The 18,351-nt window shown below is 46.4% G+C and overlaps 2 protein-coding genes across 4 annotated transcripts in view; one reads left to right on the top strand and one right to left on the bottom strand.

The window, feature by feature from the left end:
* Positions 1-2,526, bottom strand: part of RRP1B (ribosomal RNA processing 1B) — a 30,313-nt gene extending 27,787 nt beyond the window's left edge. For both annotated transcript variants that reach the window (XM_037043063.1, XM_037043064.1), the window contains exon 1: positions 2,298-2,526. In XM_037043063.1, the coding sequence (XP_036898958.1) occupies positions 2,298-2,415 (118 nt within the window). In that variant the 5' untranslated portion in view covers positions 2,416-2,526. The remainder of the gene's footprint in view (positions 1-2,297) is intronic.
* Positions 2,527-3,598: 1,072 nt separating this feature from the next.
* Positions 3,599-18,351, top strand: part of HSF2BP (heat shock transcription factor 2 binding protein) — a 75,404-nt gene continuing 60,651 nt past the window's right edge. Inside the window, exons 1-3 of one of the 2 annotated variants that reach the window (XM_037043061.1) lie at positions 3,599-3,868; positions 4,609-4,759; positions 12,682-12,785. In XM_037043061.1, coding sequence (XP_036898956.1) covers positions 3,833-3,868; positions 4,609-4,759; positions 12,682-12,785 — 291 coding nt within the window. In that variant the 5' untranslated portion in view covers positions 3,599-3,832. Of the gene's footprint in view, positions 3,869-4,364; positions 4,473-4,608; positions 4,760-12,681; positions 12,786-18,351 lie in introns of those variants that run through there. The other variant, XM_037043062.1, reaches the window with a different exon arrangement.

The raw sequence follows: 18,351 nt of genomic DNA, 5'->3' as shown, positions 1-18,351 counted from the left end.
CAGTACGGAGACTTCTGATCTGTTTTTGAAATCACAAAGCTATGCCGCTGGTGGAGAGTTTATGTATCTGTAAGAGTAAAGTCTCAGATTCTCTTTACTATGCCAAGGCAGGATGCAAAAAAAAAAAATTGAACCTGTCGATAAGATTCAAATGTTAGGTGATTATTTCCAAACTTGTCTTTCTACTTCGATGGAGCACAGTTGTGGCAAAGACCATCTTTACTTTGCCCCATCATCACTGTCTACAAACTTCACTTTGCAGTTAGTTTCTCGAAGGCCCACTACACTCTGTGAGACATGGATGCAGCATTGAGTAAGAGGCAGCGGACAAGTGGCTCTGGGTGCGATGGACAGACAGACAAAGAACCAGACAAAACCCTGGGGCACCGATGCCAACCCACAGCCTTACGCTCCTGCCTCAGCGCCTCAGGTCCTGGACCTGCTCACCAAAGGGGTGTGAGCATCGGGTTCTTTCTCAGCCCCACATGCACTGCATCTGGCCTCTCTTCTGTTCTTGTACGGCCAGGCCCTTGTGTGCCTGGCTGTGCCCCCACTTGCAGCTAAGAAAACAGACGAAGCTTACCATGTTTTGGGGGAAGAGTGACAGACACATGAACAGATAATCAAGAAGCAATGTGGCTAAGCGTTACAACAGAGATAAACTGGGTATTACAGAACCCTAGAGGAGTCAGGGTGAGGTGAGGAAAGTGATACACAATACTGGGAGTGGATAGAGGGCGGGAATTTTTTGGCTGTGTGCTAGAGAAGCAAAGGCAGAGAGGTGAGAGGTGGGGTGTTGGCCACCAGGACCCAGGAATGGTCTGCTGCTGATGGAGCATGAAGCAGTCACACTGGGGAGGGGGTGGGAGAGGGGAGGAGAGACCACCTGCAGACCTGGATTTCCAGGAAGGTGGTGGTCTGTTTTAGGAAGATGATTCTGAGCTGGTTTGTGGAGGATGGGCTCAAGGCTAGATGGGGTAAAGACGACCACCAGAAAAGAGTAATTCAGGAGATGAAACAGGTAAGACCAAGGGACATTGGATGCGTGGTGGGGGAAGCAGAGAGGAATCCAGAACAATACCATGCACCCAGACAGTTTGAGTGGATGGTGGGAACAAAATCAGAGAGCACAGATGGCAGATGGGCAGCAGAAGAGAACAGGTTTCAGGGAGAAGAAAATGAGTCACTTAAGGCATTCTGAGTCTGAGACGCCTGTGGGACACCAGGTGGAGACACCAGGTCAGTGGGGCATGAGCTGAAGTAGCAAAGGCCTGGGCTAAAAATTTAGGTTTAAGAGCCTTCAATGTATCTGGGATACCTGAAACCATGACAGTAAATTCAGTCTGCCAGAGAGATCCTCACAAAATTAAGTCAGGAATTTTGGTCTCCATTCCTCTTGCTAGCAGACTTTCCATGAAATTGTTTTGTGTTTTTTTTCCCTGGGTGGGCCCTTGTGATTTCTCTTCTAGGCTTGTACAATGCCAGTACAGGGGAGATAACATCTATTCTTTCAAGTAGACCCTGAATATATTAGTAAATAAACCAAAATTTATCTTAGTGCAATAGAAAAACCTCCATCTGATATTGTAGCGCACACCCCGGGGGTCGGGGGGGGGCGCATACAGATCTATAGGACATTTTGCATCAGGTGAACAAAATCCTTCAATGGCACCCACTGCAGTTAAAATCCAACTACAACCCTTCACATGACCCTGCCTCACCCCACCCTGACTTACAGGTCTCTTCTAGCCATTCCTCAAGCTTGCCTCCCTCTCCCTCCCGCCTCTGTTTAGATATGCTGAACATTGCCCCAGGGTGGCCTTCCTGGTCCAGCCTATGTGGACAAGCTCCCTCCTTCCCTGACTTCCATTTCCGTTATAACACTACACAAGCTCCGCTATAGCGATCTCCCTTTCCAGCTTTGCGAGCACCAGTCCCCCTAGAGTGGGGGTGGTCTTCTCTCCCATAATCCCAACTCATAAAGGTGTTGGTCTGATGATGCCGTGAATCGATGACCACAGCAGAATGGATCAGGCTGAGCCTAGTATTTAAAGTACAGGCGGGGAATTGGGCAGATCGGGTCAAACCTCAGCTTCCTCACTCACTATGACCTCCAGCAGACTACCTAACCCCTGTCGGCCTGCCCCTCAAACATAAAACCAGACTAGACCCAGCAGGAAGCGGTTCCCACGGTGCGAACACACAGAAGCAGGCGGCAGGAGCGCGAGCCGGAGCTCCGCCGGCGGCTCGGCGCCGGTCCCGCCGCCATGTGGCGCGGCTGGCCACCGGGCGCCCACCTGTCTCCCTCTGAGTCTTCACGCTGATGTACTGGCGCAGCTTCTTCACCGCCCGGTCCCGGATGCCCTTCTCTTGGGACGCCAGCCGCTGGGCGAACTGGATCTCGGCCGGCTGCATGGCGGGGCGCTTCGCAGCATCCCTGGCGACAGCCCGCCACCCCTCAACCACCCGCCGCTCCCGAGCGACTGCCGCCTGGCCGCTCCGGCCGCGACTGCGCGAAGAGTGGCGAAGCGCGGGATGATGGCGTCACGAAGGCGCCGGCTGCCGCTCGCAGCGCGTTCTGGGAGCGAGAGCGGCGTGCCCTGGCACCTGGCGAAGCAACCCGCTGCTTTGCGCCTTCACGCCTCCGCTGTATTTCTGCAGCCAGATCTGGGGGACTGTCGCCTGCGAGGCTAGCCAGGCAGGGTTGGCTCTTTGCCTGGAAGAGTCGGATGGCCAATTCTAAATGGCCCGGAATCTTTAAGTTCACTCACACACACACCCATTTCGTTGGCAGCTGTTCTACAAAATGCACAGCACCGAGATTTTTTATTGTATTAAACTTCTTGGACCGTCTCGGCAGTTGGACACTGGGAAGAAGCGCCGTCCTTCAGATTCTTGGAGGGATGCTGGGGGCAGCCCCATTGAGAGGCCTCTGCTGCCGTTTCGGGCAGCGCCCCTCCAGCGTCTTCCAGGGTCTTGGTCTCGCTTCAAGGGCAGTTCTCGGTGCGCGGGCAGGGCCAGAGGCAGGTGATAGCAGGTGCTGGGGGCTGAGGGCAGGTCCCTGGGGCAGGGGAACCGCAAGCGCAGGCAGGTTCCGGGCTGGGGGGCGGACAGGGGTTTGAAGCCTGTGCTTAGGAGACTGCCCTCAGGTCTGGAGAGCACGCACTACCCTCTGGGTACTTGGTAGTGTCAGCTTCCTGGGGGTTTCAGAAACAGTCGAAGTCTCAGTTGTGAAGTGACCCAATACATTTTGAACCCATAGGCTGCATCGTATTTTGCGAACTCATTGGGCCCTAATGGGGTAAGCGAATGGACTAGGTGGAGTCTTCAAACTTACGGTGCTCATCTCAGTTATAACCAGCTGGCTAGATGGATGCTCCTTTATCAGGCGCACTTCCTGAGGAGCCTGGCGTCAGAAGTTTTCACCCTTGCTAAAGGAGTTTAGAGCGAGCCCGGGAGCGTAGCCGCTAGCTGCGCAGGTGGCAATTCACTTGAACTCATTGCCCTTTAGTCTAGCATCTCTCGCCCAACAGGAAAGGCCGATTCTATTTATTTCACTTGTCACTTACACCCGGGCCTTACTGTTCTTCCACTTTGCAGTTAACAAGTTTAAAACCACAGCTACGCCAGAAAAGCCAAAGCAGAATCCAGCCGATCCCATCCCTCTTCCGCAGTACACACAATGCTGCTCAAACCCTAGGAAGTTTGAACCTCGCCGCTCTCCATAGCCGCTGCACCCTGTTGTGACCACGTTCCCGCACTTTCTGGCGTGAGAGGTCAGAGGGCGCGCCGCCGCGCAGGCACACGGAGCGGGATCCGGGCCGCAAAGGCCATGGATGAGGCGGAGGGCGCTGAGGCGGCCTTCGGGGTTAGTGAGGAGGCCCTGGACCGCCGCCCCACCGTCTGAGCTGCCACCATCCGCTTCCCCGCGCGGACCGCAGTCTGTGTGCGCCTCGTCCAGTGCAGTTGGGAACAGCGAGGCCTGGCCCTGGGGTGCGGGCCGCGCGGCCCCGCCTCTGACGCGGAGGCTGCGGTCCCGGAGGCTCTGCGGTTGGGCGGTGGGTGCGCGAACGGGAGATGATGGTGGCTCCCCTCGGACATCCGCAGCCCTCCCTCCGCGGGAGGCCGTGAGTGGTGTGTCGGGGTTCAGTGTAGGCTCAGAGTTGCCGACGCGTCCCTTTTCGCTGCACGTGGTGTAGAAGACGGACCCGGTGCCGCCCGCTGTTGATGGCGGCAGCTGGGAAAGTGACCCAGCTTCCTGTTTCCGACTCAGACAGCCCTGGAGGGTTGTGGCGAACTCTAGATGAGGTGGCCGGCCTTGGCCGCCCGGGAGGAATCCTTTCCTCCATTAGCTTGGCGCTGAGACGTTAAGGGGAAGTTGCCGGCGTTTTCTTTGACTCTCAGGCCTAGGGCCTCGCGTGCGCTTAAAGGAGTAGCTCGCGCTTTGAGAGCTGGGGATTCAGCTCCGAGCGGTAATATATACAGCAGAGAGCACATTAGGTGAAGACGTAAATTTGCATCTAGGAACAGAACAGGCGTTAGAAGGAAGCAAGCTGGCGGACTGCTGGAGAGACGTGTAATAATCTGAAGATCTTGTTCTGATTTCAGCTCATAGGAACTGAAGAAGAATTTGTTAAAGTCCGAAAGAAGGACCTGGAACGGCTGACAACGGAAGTGATGCAAATACGGGACTTCTTACCCAGAATACTAAACGGGGAAGTGCTGGAAACCTTCCAGAAATTAAAGATTGTAGAGAAAAGTGAGTCACACTTCATCTGGAGCAGTCACTGGGCGCCAGCGGGCTGTTCCTGCACGTTGACTTGACCTGGAAAACAAAAGTACCGTATTTCACTGTGTTTAATGTGCTCCCGTGTATATATAATGCACAATCATGTTTTTGGCCGAAACTGTCAGGAAAAAAGAACCTTTCATTTTAATTTTTTAATTCAATTATTTATTTATATTTAGAAACAAAACCAATTATTGTATTCCAGGGTATTATTTTGCATACACATACCGTTACTGCTTTCTGGAGTTACACTTTTAATCATAAGTAAAAGTTAAAAACATTTATATAGATATGGGGTTAGTACTACCCACGTATAATGTGCATCCTTAAGTTTTCCCTCAAAGATTTGGGCAAAAACGTGCACAGTATCCATGGCAAAATATGGTAATTTTGTAAATAAACTTCAAGGTACAGTTGTCCTTAATTATGTTTGGGAGAGTCAAGTAAGACAGAAGAAAAGGAGAGGCTTGAGCGAGTAACTGGGACGTGTGTGGTTTGTTTTGGAGGCAGGGTGGCTAGTTTTCTGAAGTGTCTGTTACCAGCTTCTCTTTCTTTCCACCTGTCTTCCTCGGCAGAAGAATTTTATACTTTGGAGTTGAAAAAGATCTGCTCTAAAAATTAAGTCTTTATGGCTAGAATTTAAGGGTCTTACCATGCAGTTAAATGTGTCTGCGGAGATGGCTGGGTGTGTGTTTACTTGTGCCCAGGCTGATGGATGGGTCAGTTCCTAGCACTGGTGTAAATTCCAGCTTGCTAGGACTTGGCCATTTAGGTTTTGAGATTTGAGACAAGCCGTGTGTCAAGGATCATTTTAGGAGCTTATTGAAGTTCTTGGGGATACTCAGGATTGATTCAGCACCTGCCTGATTGAGGCTGAGTTACAATTAAATAAAGTTTCAGTGGTTCAGGTTAATTCACCACAGTGTGTGGGGCTGTTCCCCATCTCTTTTAGGACAGATGCACCCAGGGGACCTGGCTTGTGTTTCTAGCACTAGTCCAGACTGGAGGGTATCTTCACAGGACAAGTTTCTGGTTTGCACCAACGTGTTTGGTCCAGGGTTGGCCACGTCCAGTTAGAGGGGAGAATGCTCATTGTTCCCATAGCTCCCCCCACACCCCCCGCCTCCGTTTTATTCTTTCGTTGGAATCCTCAGGTCCGCTCTCCTCTGCTCTGCCCTGTGGACTCCTGCAGGCTGCCTGCCTCCAGCTCCCTTGCTGGCTGCCAGTGGGGCTCACCAATGGAAGGCATCAGTGGGCAGACAGAGGGATTGGGGCATTTCTGCCCGCCCTCTCCACAGCTGTGACTCTCACCGGGGGCCGCCTCCGAGGTCTCCACTCTTACAGGCCTCCAGCAACACTGTTTCCTACTGTTTCTTCCCTCATTCCTTCAGCTGAGGGCTGTTGCCCTGAGTGCCCCACTGTCTTCTTGGGTCTATTGTCCTTGCTCTCCCATAAAATCTCAACATTTGGGTTCATTTGTTTGCTATCAGGCCCCTACCAGATACGTCTATGTTGCTGGTTCCCATAGCTGCAGGTCGTTGGTTTTTTAAACTCCCCAGTCTGACACCACGCTCATCTAGCACCTTCTGAGCATCATCTGAGTGCATTTATTTTAAGGGAAGGAAAGTACCAACCAGTGGTGAGTGTGTCAGTCTGTGGTTAGGGTTCTCACTGCAAATTAGTAAACTGGCATTCTGAAAAATGCATTGGGGGCTCACGGGCTGTCAGTCCTCTGCCCAAATCAGATTGTGCTTATGGAAGCAAGGGTTGCACCGGAATCTGTGATGATGTGATCAAAGGTAGGCTTTGGGATGTCTTGCCCCACAGTCTCCGGCCTTCCCCTGACCATGTTGTTGCCTTTTCCTCACTGGTCTCTCGACCCATTTCTTCTCAGTCTCCTTTGCTGATTCACCCTCCTCTGCAGCAGCCTGTCGGCCAGTGGAGCTCTTTGAGGCTCAGGCCTGGGCCCACTCTGCCCTCATTCCATGACCGCTCTGCGGGCAGTCTTACACACACATGGCTCCGGTGACCATCTCGGTGCCAGCGGCTCCCGGACTCATCTCCAGCTCAGACCTCTCCTCCAGGCACAGGCCTTGCATCTAACTGCTGTGTGGCCTTTCTTGTCACATGTTTGGCAATCATTTCAAGTTCTAAATGTCGGTCCTAGCCTCATCAGTCTATGACCACGAGGAAGGACCTGATCGTCTCGAGGTCAGGTTTACTGGCTCATTGCAGTGAGGGAGACCACACAGCAGAGGAACTGTGGGCATCTTGCCAACAGAGGACAAGAAAGGACAGAGGTGCTGTAGGGTTTAGGGCAGGGTGGAGTTTATTCATGTAATAAAGTTTGAAATCATGCCCAAATGAAAAGTTTAAAAACAAATTGTAAAGTTTAAATATTTACAGGACTGTAAGTGTCCTTGCTGTCCTCTTGGGTTCTTAGTGATTTTTGTACTACATGATTTTCGAAGCATGGGCGATTTGAGATGAAGTTTGCAAGAGTTGGATATTGATGAGAAGAGAGGGGACCTCTGTTTCCGCTCAGGGAAGAATCACTATTTATGGTCATAGAAATATGAACTAGAGAGAAAGTCATGAAGAGTGGGACAAATGAGTATCAAGAAAAGTTTATTTAATTTGGCCAAAAGTTATTGTGACCCAAATAGATTAAGATCAGCATATCATATCCATGTCCTGGCAGGAAATAAAGGGGGTAAAAAATGAATGGAAGGAAGGGATGGCAGACCAAGGTATGAGTAGGGTTTCAGGAACCAGCCCCAGGCTAGCGTAGGCCCGGGAACCAGAAAGCGGGGTGTCATCACCTCCCAGGGTCTGAAGGAGTGGCAGGCGAGCCACCAGACTCGCAGGAGGGTGGGGTTGCAACAGGACCACGGCCTTCTCCAGCAGGTAAAGTTACTGCTGATGTGATGCACTGGGGGGAAGTCAGCGGCCCAACTTCCGTCTCCTGCCCTCGTTGCTGGTGGGCCGCCGCTCTCCAAGTCCAGCAGGAAGCTCTACACAAGGGAAGCTGGTTGCTCTGGGCTCTGACTTCATGCTCTTTGGGGCACAGAGCAAGGCAGAGGCTTGTTTAGAATACAGGGGGCTGGAGAAGAAGAAAACAGTCTCCCAGGGGCTTACAGCCAGAGGAGGTTGACCAGTAGCGGAGAGAGCATGGAGACATTTGAGTAGATCACTCCTGGCCCCTGATTGTTAACATCGGGTTTGGATCTGTCTGCTAGTAAATGAGAAGCAGAATTCCCTGACTCTGATTTGGGAAGTACTTAACAATTCATTTGAGTTCAACAAGGTGGAGTGGAGTTTTTTTTTGTGATATTTAAAGTCTTCTAGTAAATTTAGTTGGTAAGTCAATCTGATAGGTGTTATCTGCTGGCAGTCACAGCTAGGTAGTGTGGGGATATAAGAAGGATAAGAATGAATCCTTTTCCTTGGTGATTTGCAGGTAAACTGAGGAGTTCTTGCGTGTAGGTGTGAAAAATCAGCAACACGAGGGTGTGCCCCATACACTGGCAGCGCTGGCTTAGGGCAAAGTCCTGTCAGTCCCACATTTTCTTTGTTCTGGGAAAGATCACTCCAGTGGCATTTATGTTAGAAAAATAGTGGTTTGCAGATTTTTGGCAGTGCAGGAAGAAAAAAATACTATTTCCATGTTCTGGTTCCAAGCTCCCACCCCTACCACACCCTTTTGGTTAGTTTTAGAAATTTGACAGCTAATTAAAACGTTTGGTTGGCTTAGAATGGGCCCTGGGATTTCAAGTGCATTAAAACTCTTTAACTGAGGGTTTTTAAGAAATGAAATCTTGAATATTCTAATTTTTTCACTTTTCAACATGCTGCCTTTGGCACTGAGATGGGAGGTGGTTGAGTTAAATGAAGTTGTTAGTGGGCCCCAGTCCTCCTCATAGAAGGGATGTCTGGACACAAACAGTGCAGGCAGACGGAGGTAATGGGCAGAGACGGGGAAGGCCAGGTGAAGGTGGTGGTGGGTTGGAGTTGTGCCGCTGCACGCACCAGAGGTGGAGGAGGGAGGAAGGGTCCTTCCCCCACAGGTTTCAGATGGAGTGTGGCCCGCAGAAACGTTGATTTTGGACTCTTGGCTTCCAGAACTGTGAGAGAATACATTTATTTCTGTTCTAGGCCACCCAGTTTGCATGCTCCAGGCACCTCCCACTTGTCAAAAGTTTGCATTCCAACACTAACCTTTAAGAAAAGATCTACATTAGTTAGTACCTGTTTTTGTTCATTGAAAGCAATCTGAAGACAATTTTTGCTTTTACAAAAAAAAAAAAAGGCTGGAAGTGAAAATAGCATTCAACATTTGCTTTGCAGCAAGTGGTTATAAAGACAGCACGCACCTGGAACAGGGAGCGTGGTCCTGCCAAGCTCCTTGGCCGGGAACCACATGGAGCATCGAGCTGCCAGAGCTTTCTGCTGAGTCTGTTGGCATCTGGGCTTTATGTCCATTTATTTTGTGCATCCATCGGCAAGACGTGTCCTGAGATAATTGCTTCTTCACTTTGTCATTTTGGCTCATGAAAGTTTCCTAGGAACACTACTTTTGGATAGCTGGGGATGTCTATACCAGGAAGTGAATACACCCTCCAAGTCTCAGCTCAGAGTAACGATGGAATCCGTCAGAAGTTAATCCTGAGTTCTTTTCTAGACCTATTAGAGAATGGTAAGGCAAAAGTTAATGGCTTTTAAAAAGACTTTATTTTGGATTTGAGACTCTTAGTTATTTTGATCAGAAACAAATATTTTCATATTAACATGAAACAACTAGTAATTTATTATAGACATGCCAAATGTTAAAGGCTAGGAGACTTGATCCCTTTTGTATAGTTTAAATTTCTTTTGTCAGTGTTTTCATCTGTAGCTCTCTGTCCTGCCTGTGAATAGTTCTCTGTACCTTCCCTGTTGAGCATTAAGAAATAGTCATTCTCATGTTATTAAAACTGTCAAAAAGGATTGTAAAAGTCAGAAGATAAATAGGTATTGAAAGGGCCTGTTGTTTAGTTTGTTTTTATGTATTTGTGTTCTGTCTTGGCCACCCATCACTCAGTTAACAGTTAAGTCGAGATTTCTCCTTTATTTCGAAAGCTGCAGATTAGCTGTGAAGTACAGCGTAGGCTGAGTGGCCTCCCCTGCCTGTTCTAATTAGTGAGGCTCGGCAAGACAATGCCTTGACAGTATATAGTATTTCATTCACCATTCATATTACTTCTGTCTCTGATTTTTTAAAAAATTGCAAATCTCATTACAGAAGAATGAAACATAAAGTACTTGTGTTTTTATTCAAGAATTAGCAGAAAGAATGTATAAAGAAGTGAAATTTACTTTTGTGGCAAATATCTATGCAGTACCCATTACATGCCCTCATGGTGTTCTGTGCGGCAGGCATGGCCAAGTTGGAAATGCAAGGTTGTCCAAACGTATATATCAACATCCTGACCTCCCGTATCTCAGAATGTGACTTTATTTGGGAACAAGCCTTTATAGTGGTAATCAAGTTAAAGTGAGGTAATTAGGATGACCTCTAATCCAACATATGACGTGTATTCTTACAAAAGAGAATTTTGGACCCGAGTGTGTATAGAGGGAAGACAGTGTGAAGAGACCAAAGAGAAGATGAACCGAGGATAGAGGTCTTCACAGTTCTTCATAGGAACCAGTTGTGCTGACACCTTGATCTCAGACTTGTAGCCTCCAGAACTGGGAGACAATAAATTTATTGTTTTAAGTAAAAACAGTTAAGTAAATAAAATAAAAAAAGAAAATGTAAGGGTCGTTTTGTCATGAGGCGACAGCAGCGGCAGTGCTCCCATCTGGCCACAAGGCGGCAACCTCGCACTGAGGAAAGGTACCTGCTTCCTCCTGGAGAGCCCAGGGCTGGGGGTGGCGCCCGGGCCGGGCTGTGACAGTGGGATGGGATGGCCAGTGCTTGAACGGGGTGTTTTAACCCCATCCTTCTGTTAATGTGCAGATGGACAGCTTTGTAGAGTGAGAGGCTATGGAATTACCGTGATGAGTCAGAATTCTTACCGATTTTTATATATAACAAGGCTTGTAGAACTGATTTCCTATCTTCTTTACCGTGTTTGAGTAACATGCAGTTTAATAATAGAAGAAACATTTAAAAGTTAACTAAAGAATTTACATAATCAATAATTTTGTCTTAGTTCCTTTTTTCATTTTGTTTGTCTGCGACCAGTTTGTATTTCATACATAATAATGGGTAACATATATAAATATGTGTCTTCATTTAGCATTGTTACTAAAGGCAAACATAGTTTTCCAAGCATAGCACTTGACTGATTGATAGTTGACTTCTTGTATGGCCAAGATTAATGGGACAACAGAAGGAATTCTAGTGAAAGTCACATTGTGGAATAATACATTGTAACCGGGCAGAAGAAAAGTGATTTAAAGGAGAAGTGATCTCGCATTATTTCACCCCAGTTTCTAAAAAACACCTTTTAAAAGAGGCTTTGCCAGTTTCATAATCTGTATCTGAATGTTTAGCGTTAGGTTTTAATTTTCCTTCCAGGACAAAGGGTCTCTGGGAAATACACACTCCCTTTATTCTCCAGAGCTTTTGGGATGCCCATGTTGTTCTTGGCAGGCCCTCCGAGCTTCTTGTGTGGGCTTCCTCTTGCCCTCCCTCTTGAGACCCCCAGGTTCCAAAGCCACGCCCCTCTGCTTTGTCTGCACGTCCCTGGAGGAAGTGTCTGTCGGCTGCATTTCTCTGTGGTGAAGTAATACTCTGTTTTTGAAGGGTCTGTTCTCTGAGGCTCTCTCACCATCATCCTCTGTTTCTTTGCCCTGTAGCATTTCTGTACCTGGCTGCCCTCAACTGCTGTCACTAGTTGTGTGCTGATGTCATTTAGTTAGTGATGAGAAACCAGGCTGTTGTCCCAGAGCAGTTGAGTTGTCCTCAAAGTCTGTTCCCAGACCAGCAGCATCAGCCCACCGGCTACCTTGTATGAGATGCAGTCTCAGGCTTACCTCAGTCCTGTTGAATCAGTCTGGGCCCAGCCTGTGTCTACTCAAGTCATCAAAAGTCTGAGAATCACTGTCCTCAGCTGTCACCACTTAGGAAAGTGACACCATCATCTCTGAGCGCACATGCTGTCCCAGTCCTGGTACATGTCAGCATAAAAACTGATGATTTCTCAACCCTAGAAACAGGGCACTTACATTTTTAAAGTATGTATCTCTCTGCTTTTTGAATGCCAGTATTTCTGCTGCATGCAACTTTGTATTTAAAGTGATAGTGCTCTTGGTTTCAGCTTTATTAACGTGCATGTCTTTCCGGATTTCTGTTGGCTGTTCGAATCATTTAAATGGATGTGGTGTGGAGGAAGTGCTCCACAGTCCCCACCTTCTACTGCAGCCTTCTCTGGTCCCTGTCACCGCGCTCTCTCCCATTGACTGCGGCTGCAGCTATCCTGTTGAGTCAGTCTGCCCGCTGGAGAGACCAGCTTTGTGAATCAGCTCCGGCTGGCACTGTCTCCTCGCTGAGCTGCCTTCTGCTTTTCCTGGAACAGATACAAGTTTGTGCCAGGAGACAGTCAGGCTTCTCAGCCCTGCCTCCAGTCCTTCAAATACACACTTTTCTTAAAGCCTGACTATAAGTTTGACAGTAAAGTGAAGTCCTAAAAACACAAAGCAGAAAACAAAAAAAAATGTTTTCTACTATGGGCTAAAAACTGATAACTTAAAAAGCAGGACTTTTAGAATATTGGTTGTTCAAGGACTGGTTATGCAAATACAACCTAAGAAATCAGTGTATGTTTTCTGAAGAGATCAGGCAAAATGGATGCTTCAAAGATGTTAGTGATTTGAAATAGAAGGTATTTCTCTCTTTCTTGTAGACATGGAAAGGAAGGAGCAAGAATTAGAGCAACTGAGAATGGATTGTGAGCACTTTAAAGCCCGCCTAGAGACTGTGCAAGCCGACAGCATACAAGAGAAGAAGGTATGGTGCTCACAGACGCTGCCTAAAGCGCCGTGGCTGTGGCCGTGGCCGTGGCCGTGTCCGCCAAGTGGTGTTGGTGGCAGTCTTTCTGCCTGTAAGCCCCAGGGGTTGTATTTTTAAAGGTCAGTGTTCCAAGTGGGTCGGAAAATAGTTGAACACTTGGGTTTTATAACCATTTAATGTGGAGATTATTTACTTGGTGCCTTTTAATAGTCAGTTGCTGTTAATTTTTATGTTTAAAGGACCATTCCAAAACATAATTTATAATGAAAGTCTTGAAAAAATGTTGTGCACACAATTTATATTCAGAGGTAGATATGTTAAATCAGAAATATTTGTAATTCAGGGGATCAGCTACAGATATTTTTAGAATAACCAATTGTCGTATTAGGGGAGACTAGTATTTCTTTAAAATTACACATTTTACTTTTTATGAGGAAGAAATTATTTATTCTGTAAAACGAACTAGTCTGCCAGTTATGAAATTTGGAGCTTGAATGTATTTTTATTTTTGAGTAGTAAAACGATAATTGGACTAGTAATAACTAGCTTGTGTGTGTTATCCACTGCGTGTTGGCAGGGGTCAGCATCTGTCCATGCATCTCACTTCTTCCAGCACAGCTGGGCAGCAGGTACTGCTAATTTAAGGAATGCCCCCTACCGCTGTACTAACCTTGTTTCCTACTGCCTTATGCGCGGGATTCCGAGTGTGCCTCAAAGAGGATTTCCAAAACACGGATTTTGTGTAGACTTCAGTAGTGAGCAAGTAGAAAGGGTTAGGGAAAGAGTTTTAGTCTAAAAACTGCGTTAGGTGGATCGGCACATATTGAAAGATGAAGCTCTAGCTTTGCCTTATTCTGCTTAAATCACGATAAACTGAAATTGCAGTGTGGGGACTTTGGGCCTAAAAGTGTCAGAGTCTGAAAGAAGGTGACCACCAGGCAGGACGGGATTTGATCAGTGTTAATGCGGTCCATTGGTTCATTCTTTCTCCAATTGCTGAGACATTCTTGTTAAGGGTGAAGCTTAAATTGAACAAAACCTTAGATTTCCTGTTGTTTTTTTTTTAATTGAAAGCATAGGAAAAATGCATGTTTGCTGGTGTGTTAGGTACAATGCTAAAAAACAAGCCATTCTGCTGCAGTGCCAGTATAGAGGACGATATGGCCATGATTATCGCCCCCACACTTGACCTTAGTTAAATGCGAATATTTTAGGTTAAATGTTCTCCAGTAACGTTTGCTGTTTAGAGGTCCTGCTGCTACAGTCCCAGTTTGTGTAACAAGGCCACATCTCTTCTTGCTGGGAGAACTGGCAATTGCCTTGTCTGTGGTCTGTGTCCAGGTCTGCACAGGGCATGAGCCAGACTCTGGAAGCTTATCTTAGAGTTGAAGAACGAGGAAGGAAGCCGGGGGCTGTATCCCTAATCAGCATATTGCTGGTAAGGGCTGCATGGTGGCTGACAGTTGTTGGGGAAAGGCGGGAGCTACTGAATTCAGTTGTAAGAAAAGGTCAGACCACAGAGTGTGAACTCAGATTCATAAAGCAGCAGCTCCAACTGCTCTGGAGAATGGTGACTGGAACAAGGGGCACTTCGCTGCTGACCTCAGGGATGCTTGAGTCGGGTCAGTGGAGGAGGCCAGCTGGGCCTCCATGTGATCTAAGGGGCTGGCCGGGAAAGACCTGGCAAAGCAGCCTGTGAACCCTGGAGAAGAAAGAGCCCAGCTTTCACTGTGCAGATGAAACCCTCAGAGGGTGTCTGGATGGCTTTTTGAAGGACTGTGCTGCCACCGTAAGGTTAGGGGAGGCTTTCCACAGAGCCCCTGCTGGCAGACCTTCCTTAGTGCCCGGCCGCTTTTCCGCGTGTGAAGCGGTCGCAGACAGCGCTCAGTTCCCTGTGTGGGGAGCGGGCCTGTCGGCGGCTTGCCTGTGTTCCGTGCTCTCTGAGTGCGGCTCCCCTACCGCCCGTGCCTTTCACAGTCAGTAACCTAACGCGGATGGACTGCCGGTTCTTTGTACCTACATTTTTAATTAGGTAGGAAAGTGTTTACTACTTTTATGGTGATAAACAAAGTTGTTACAAACTTTGTACGTTATTTCAGAAAATTTTCAGAAGGAAATTTAACTGACAGTGTAGTTGAGTTAAAAATCAGAAATGAACTACAGGTTTTTAAAGGAATCTTGAAAGTGTTATTTTCGATGCCTTGTTATGTATCAGTGTTTACATAGGAAAATGTATCAGTTTGATTATTGTTTATTTTAAAACTTATTTAGATATATTTTGTACACCACAGGAGTCATTTGTTGTACAAGTATGGTTGGATAATTTTTAATAAATTTATGCAGTTGTATAACTATCACCCCAATCCAGCTTTTAAAAAAATTTTAGTTATTGATTTTAAAGAGAGAAAGAGAAACATTGATTTGTTGTTCCACTTACTGATGCATTCACTGGTTGATTCTTGTATGTGCCCTGATTGTATGTGGGGTGATGCTCTGACCAACTGTACTACCTGGCCAGGGCCCTGGTCCAGTTTGTTTTTTGGTCAAAAAAATATTTTGAAAGAATTACAGATTCACAAGAAGTTGCACAAAGTCCTGAGAAGTCTCCCAACCCTTCACCCATTGTCCCCTCGTGGTGACATCATGCATAACTACAGGACAAAGTAAAAGCCAGGAAATCGACATTAATACAATGACATTGATTTGGGCTATCCATTTTTTGTAGATGATTTTTATCTGTCTCTATAGATTTCCTTTTTCTGAACATTTTGGGCAAATGGAATCATGCAATATGTAGTCTTTTGTGTATGTTGTAATGTTTTGGAGGTTCATTGATATTAGCTAACATTGTTCCTTTTTAGTGATGAATAATAATCGATTGGCTGGAGAGACCACATTTTAAAAATCCATTCACTAGTTTATGAATAAAGTTAGGTTATTTCCAGTTTTTGGCTGTTATGAGTGCTGCTGTAAACATTCATGTACAAGTTTATGTGTGGACATACATTTTAACTTTCCTTGGGGAGATACCTAGAGGTGAAATTGCTGGATCATATGGTGAGCATATGGTTGGTTTTTGAGGAAGTGCCAGACTGTTTACTGAAGTGTGTGTCATTCGGTATTCCCCACAGCGGTGTATTCAGGTCCTCCTGTTTCCGTATTCTTATGAACACTTGGTATTTTTGGTCCTTTGGATTATAGCCGTTTTAACATGCATATACTGGTATCTCATTGTGGTTTTAGTCTGCATTTTCTTCATTATTAATTAAGTTGAACATCTTTTCACATGTTTATTATTAATGTGTATACTTTATTTGGTTAAATAGCTATTTAAAATTTTTGCCTGTTTTTAATTGGGTTTATTTTACTTTTGAGTTGCAAGATTTCCTTATATGTTCTTCATACAAGTCTTTTTTAGAGAGATGAAATATTTTTTTCACTGCCTTTGACATGTTTATTCAAAACTAGCTGTCTATGGTGATTTGACCTTCATGGAATAAACAAGTTTAAATTTATGCCGCAGGCTTCTTTTCTTCCATTATGGGTTTCTTTTCTGTAGGCTTCTTCTCAGCTGCTGGTTTCTTGGTGGCTGCAGCCTTTTCTCCCACCAAAGGTTTATTCTGCTCCTGACCACCTGCATCCTTCTTTCCTTTCTTCCCTGCCACAGGCTTCTTGCCTGGAATCCCCTTCTCATCTGGTTTGGTCATCTAGTGCTGCTGCTGCTGCTGCTCTGTGCACTGGAGCTTGTGGTTCCTGGCCTGGTCCTGGCACGTGGTCTTCACATGTGGGTTTAACTTCAACACGATTCTCCGGTTTCTCCTTCAGGGGGTTCTGCAGGGGATTCTTCTCCTTCTTCTTCTCTGATAAATCTTCTTGCATGGTGCTTGGAGGGCTCTTTGGATCTCTGGGCTTTTCAAGATTCTGCTGAGGTGTGTACTGAGCATCTTGTGCTGGGGAAGGTAGTCACTCTGGAGGGAGGCCGCTGTGTGCCAAGTGCCACCCAGATCATTGTGTGGAAGCACTTTCAGTCCAAATGCAGAAATGGCCGCATGCCCTCCGGGAGCAAGTTTCTTTAGAGTGTTCAGTTTGCTTCCATTGCCCAGTGCAGTTCCAGGGATGTTTCTGAAGGCTTCAGTGATACCTTTGCCCTCATTATAGGTGATGCAGGGTCCCCTGCGCTGTCTTCAATGATGGCGGCTTCTCGTTTTGCCCTTGCCAGCTCTCATTTGCTGAGAGGCATAGATCTTTGTGATATCATTCCAGACCTTAAGCTTCTTAAGAAGCAAGGCAGTCTCCTTGGTTTTCTTATAGCTTTCAACTTTATCTTCATCCATCAAAGGAAGTTTAAGGACTTCCTCAATACGAATGACCTTTAGCATGACCATTGCTGGTAAGACCGGGCAGCCAGGGCAGAGCAGATGGTGTATCACTTCTGTGTTGTGTTCATCTGTGGTGCCAACAGTGCCAGGTTTTGGTTGGTGCAGACATGTGGCCCCCACGACACATGCTTCCACAAGCACCCTGGCCAGGACGCTGAGTCCCACCACCTTGGACTCCGGGAATTCGATCCACAGCTCTGCCAACCCCTCGGGACTCAGCTCTGGTCTGGTGTCCTGCCAATTCACTGACAGCACAGGGCTGTCTGTTATTTTTGCACAAGTTGGTGTGAAGGAAGTTGAAATATCTGGTCAAACAGGAGCCTTAAACACAGTGGGCAAAGTGCCATTTTTGCCAGACGATTCCCCCTTGTCGGAGTACGCCGATATCAGTGGACAAGCACGCATCTTGGCGTGGAGAGAACACATGCTGCTCCTCTGTAGAAATACTTTCTTTTAGTAACTGGCTGACTTGTCGCTTTCTTAAAGTTGTCTTTTGAAGAGTAAAAGTTTTAAATTTTGATGTTCAATTTACTGTTTGTTTTTAATGGATCATGATTTTGTTGTGATATTTAAGAACTATTTGCCTAATCCCAGGGTCACAGAAGTCTTCTAGAAATTTTATGTTTAGGTCTATGATTCATTTTGAGTTAACTTTTTTCACATAAAAATATCTAGTCATTTTAGCATCACTTTTGGAAAACACAGTTTTTCCATTGAATTGCCTTGTCGTCTTTGTTAAAATTGATTGCCATAAATGTTAGTGTTTACTGAACTCTTACATGTCCATTCTTATGCCAGTGCCACACTGGTTTGATTTTTATAGCTTTATGGTAAGTTTTTATTTTTGAAATCAGTGTTAGGCCTCTTAACAGTTTTTCTTTTTCAAACTTAACTTTTTGCATTTCCATTTTGGAATCAGATTATTACTTCGAGTTGGTCCGGAGGTTGTGGGTTATTGTTAAGCACATTATTACTTCGTACAAAAAACACCTACTGAAATTTTGATAGGGGCTGTGTTGAATCTGTGAATCAATTTGGAGAGAGTTGCCAATTTACTAATCTCAGGTCTTTCAGTCCATGAGCATGGATTGAAACCTGTTTTTCCATTCACAGGTTTACCTCAGAGGTATTGTAGGTTCCATTCCAGACCACTGCGATGAAGCTGGTCACACAAAGTTTTCGGT

The sequence above is a fragment of the Sturnira hondurensis genome, unplaced genomic scaffold (assembly GCF_014824575.4).
Source record: "Sturnira hondurensis isolate 20B ecotype Veracruz unplaced genomic scaffold, ASM1482457v3 Scaffold0003874, whole genome shotgun sequence".
NCBI classification, from domain to species: Eukaryota; Metazoa; Chordata; class Mammalia; order Chiroptera; family Phyllostomidae; genus Sturnira; species Sturnira hondurensis.
Note: the sequence above shows the minus strand (reverse complement) of the source record. Positions and strands in the feature narration are given on the sequence as shown.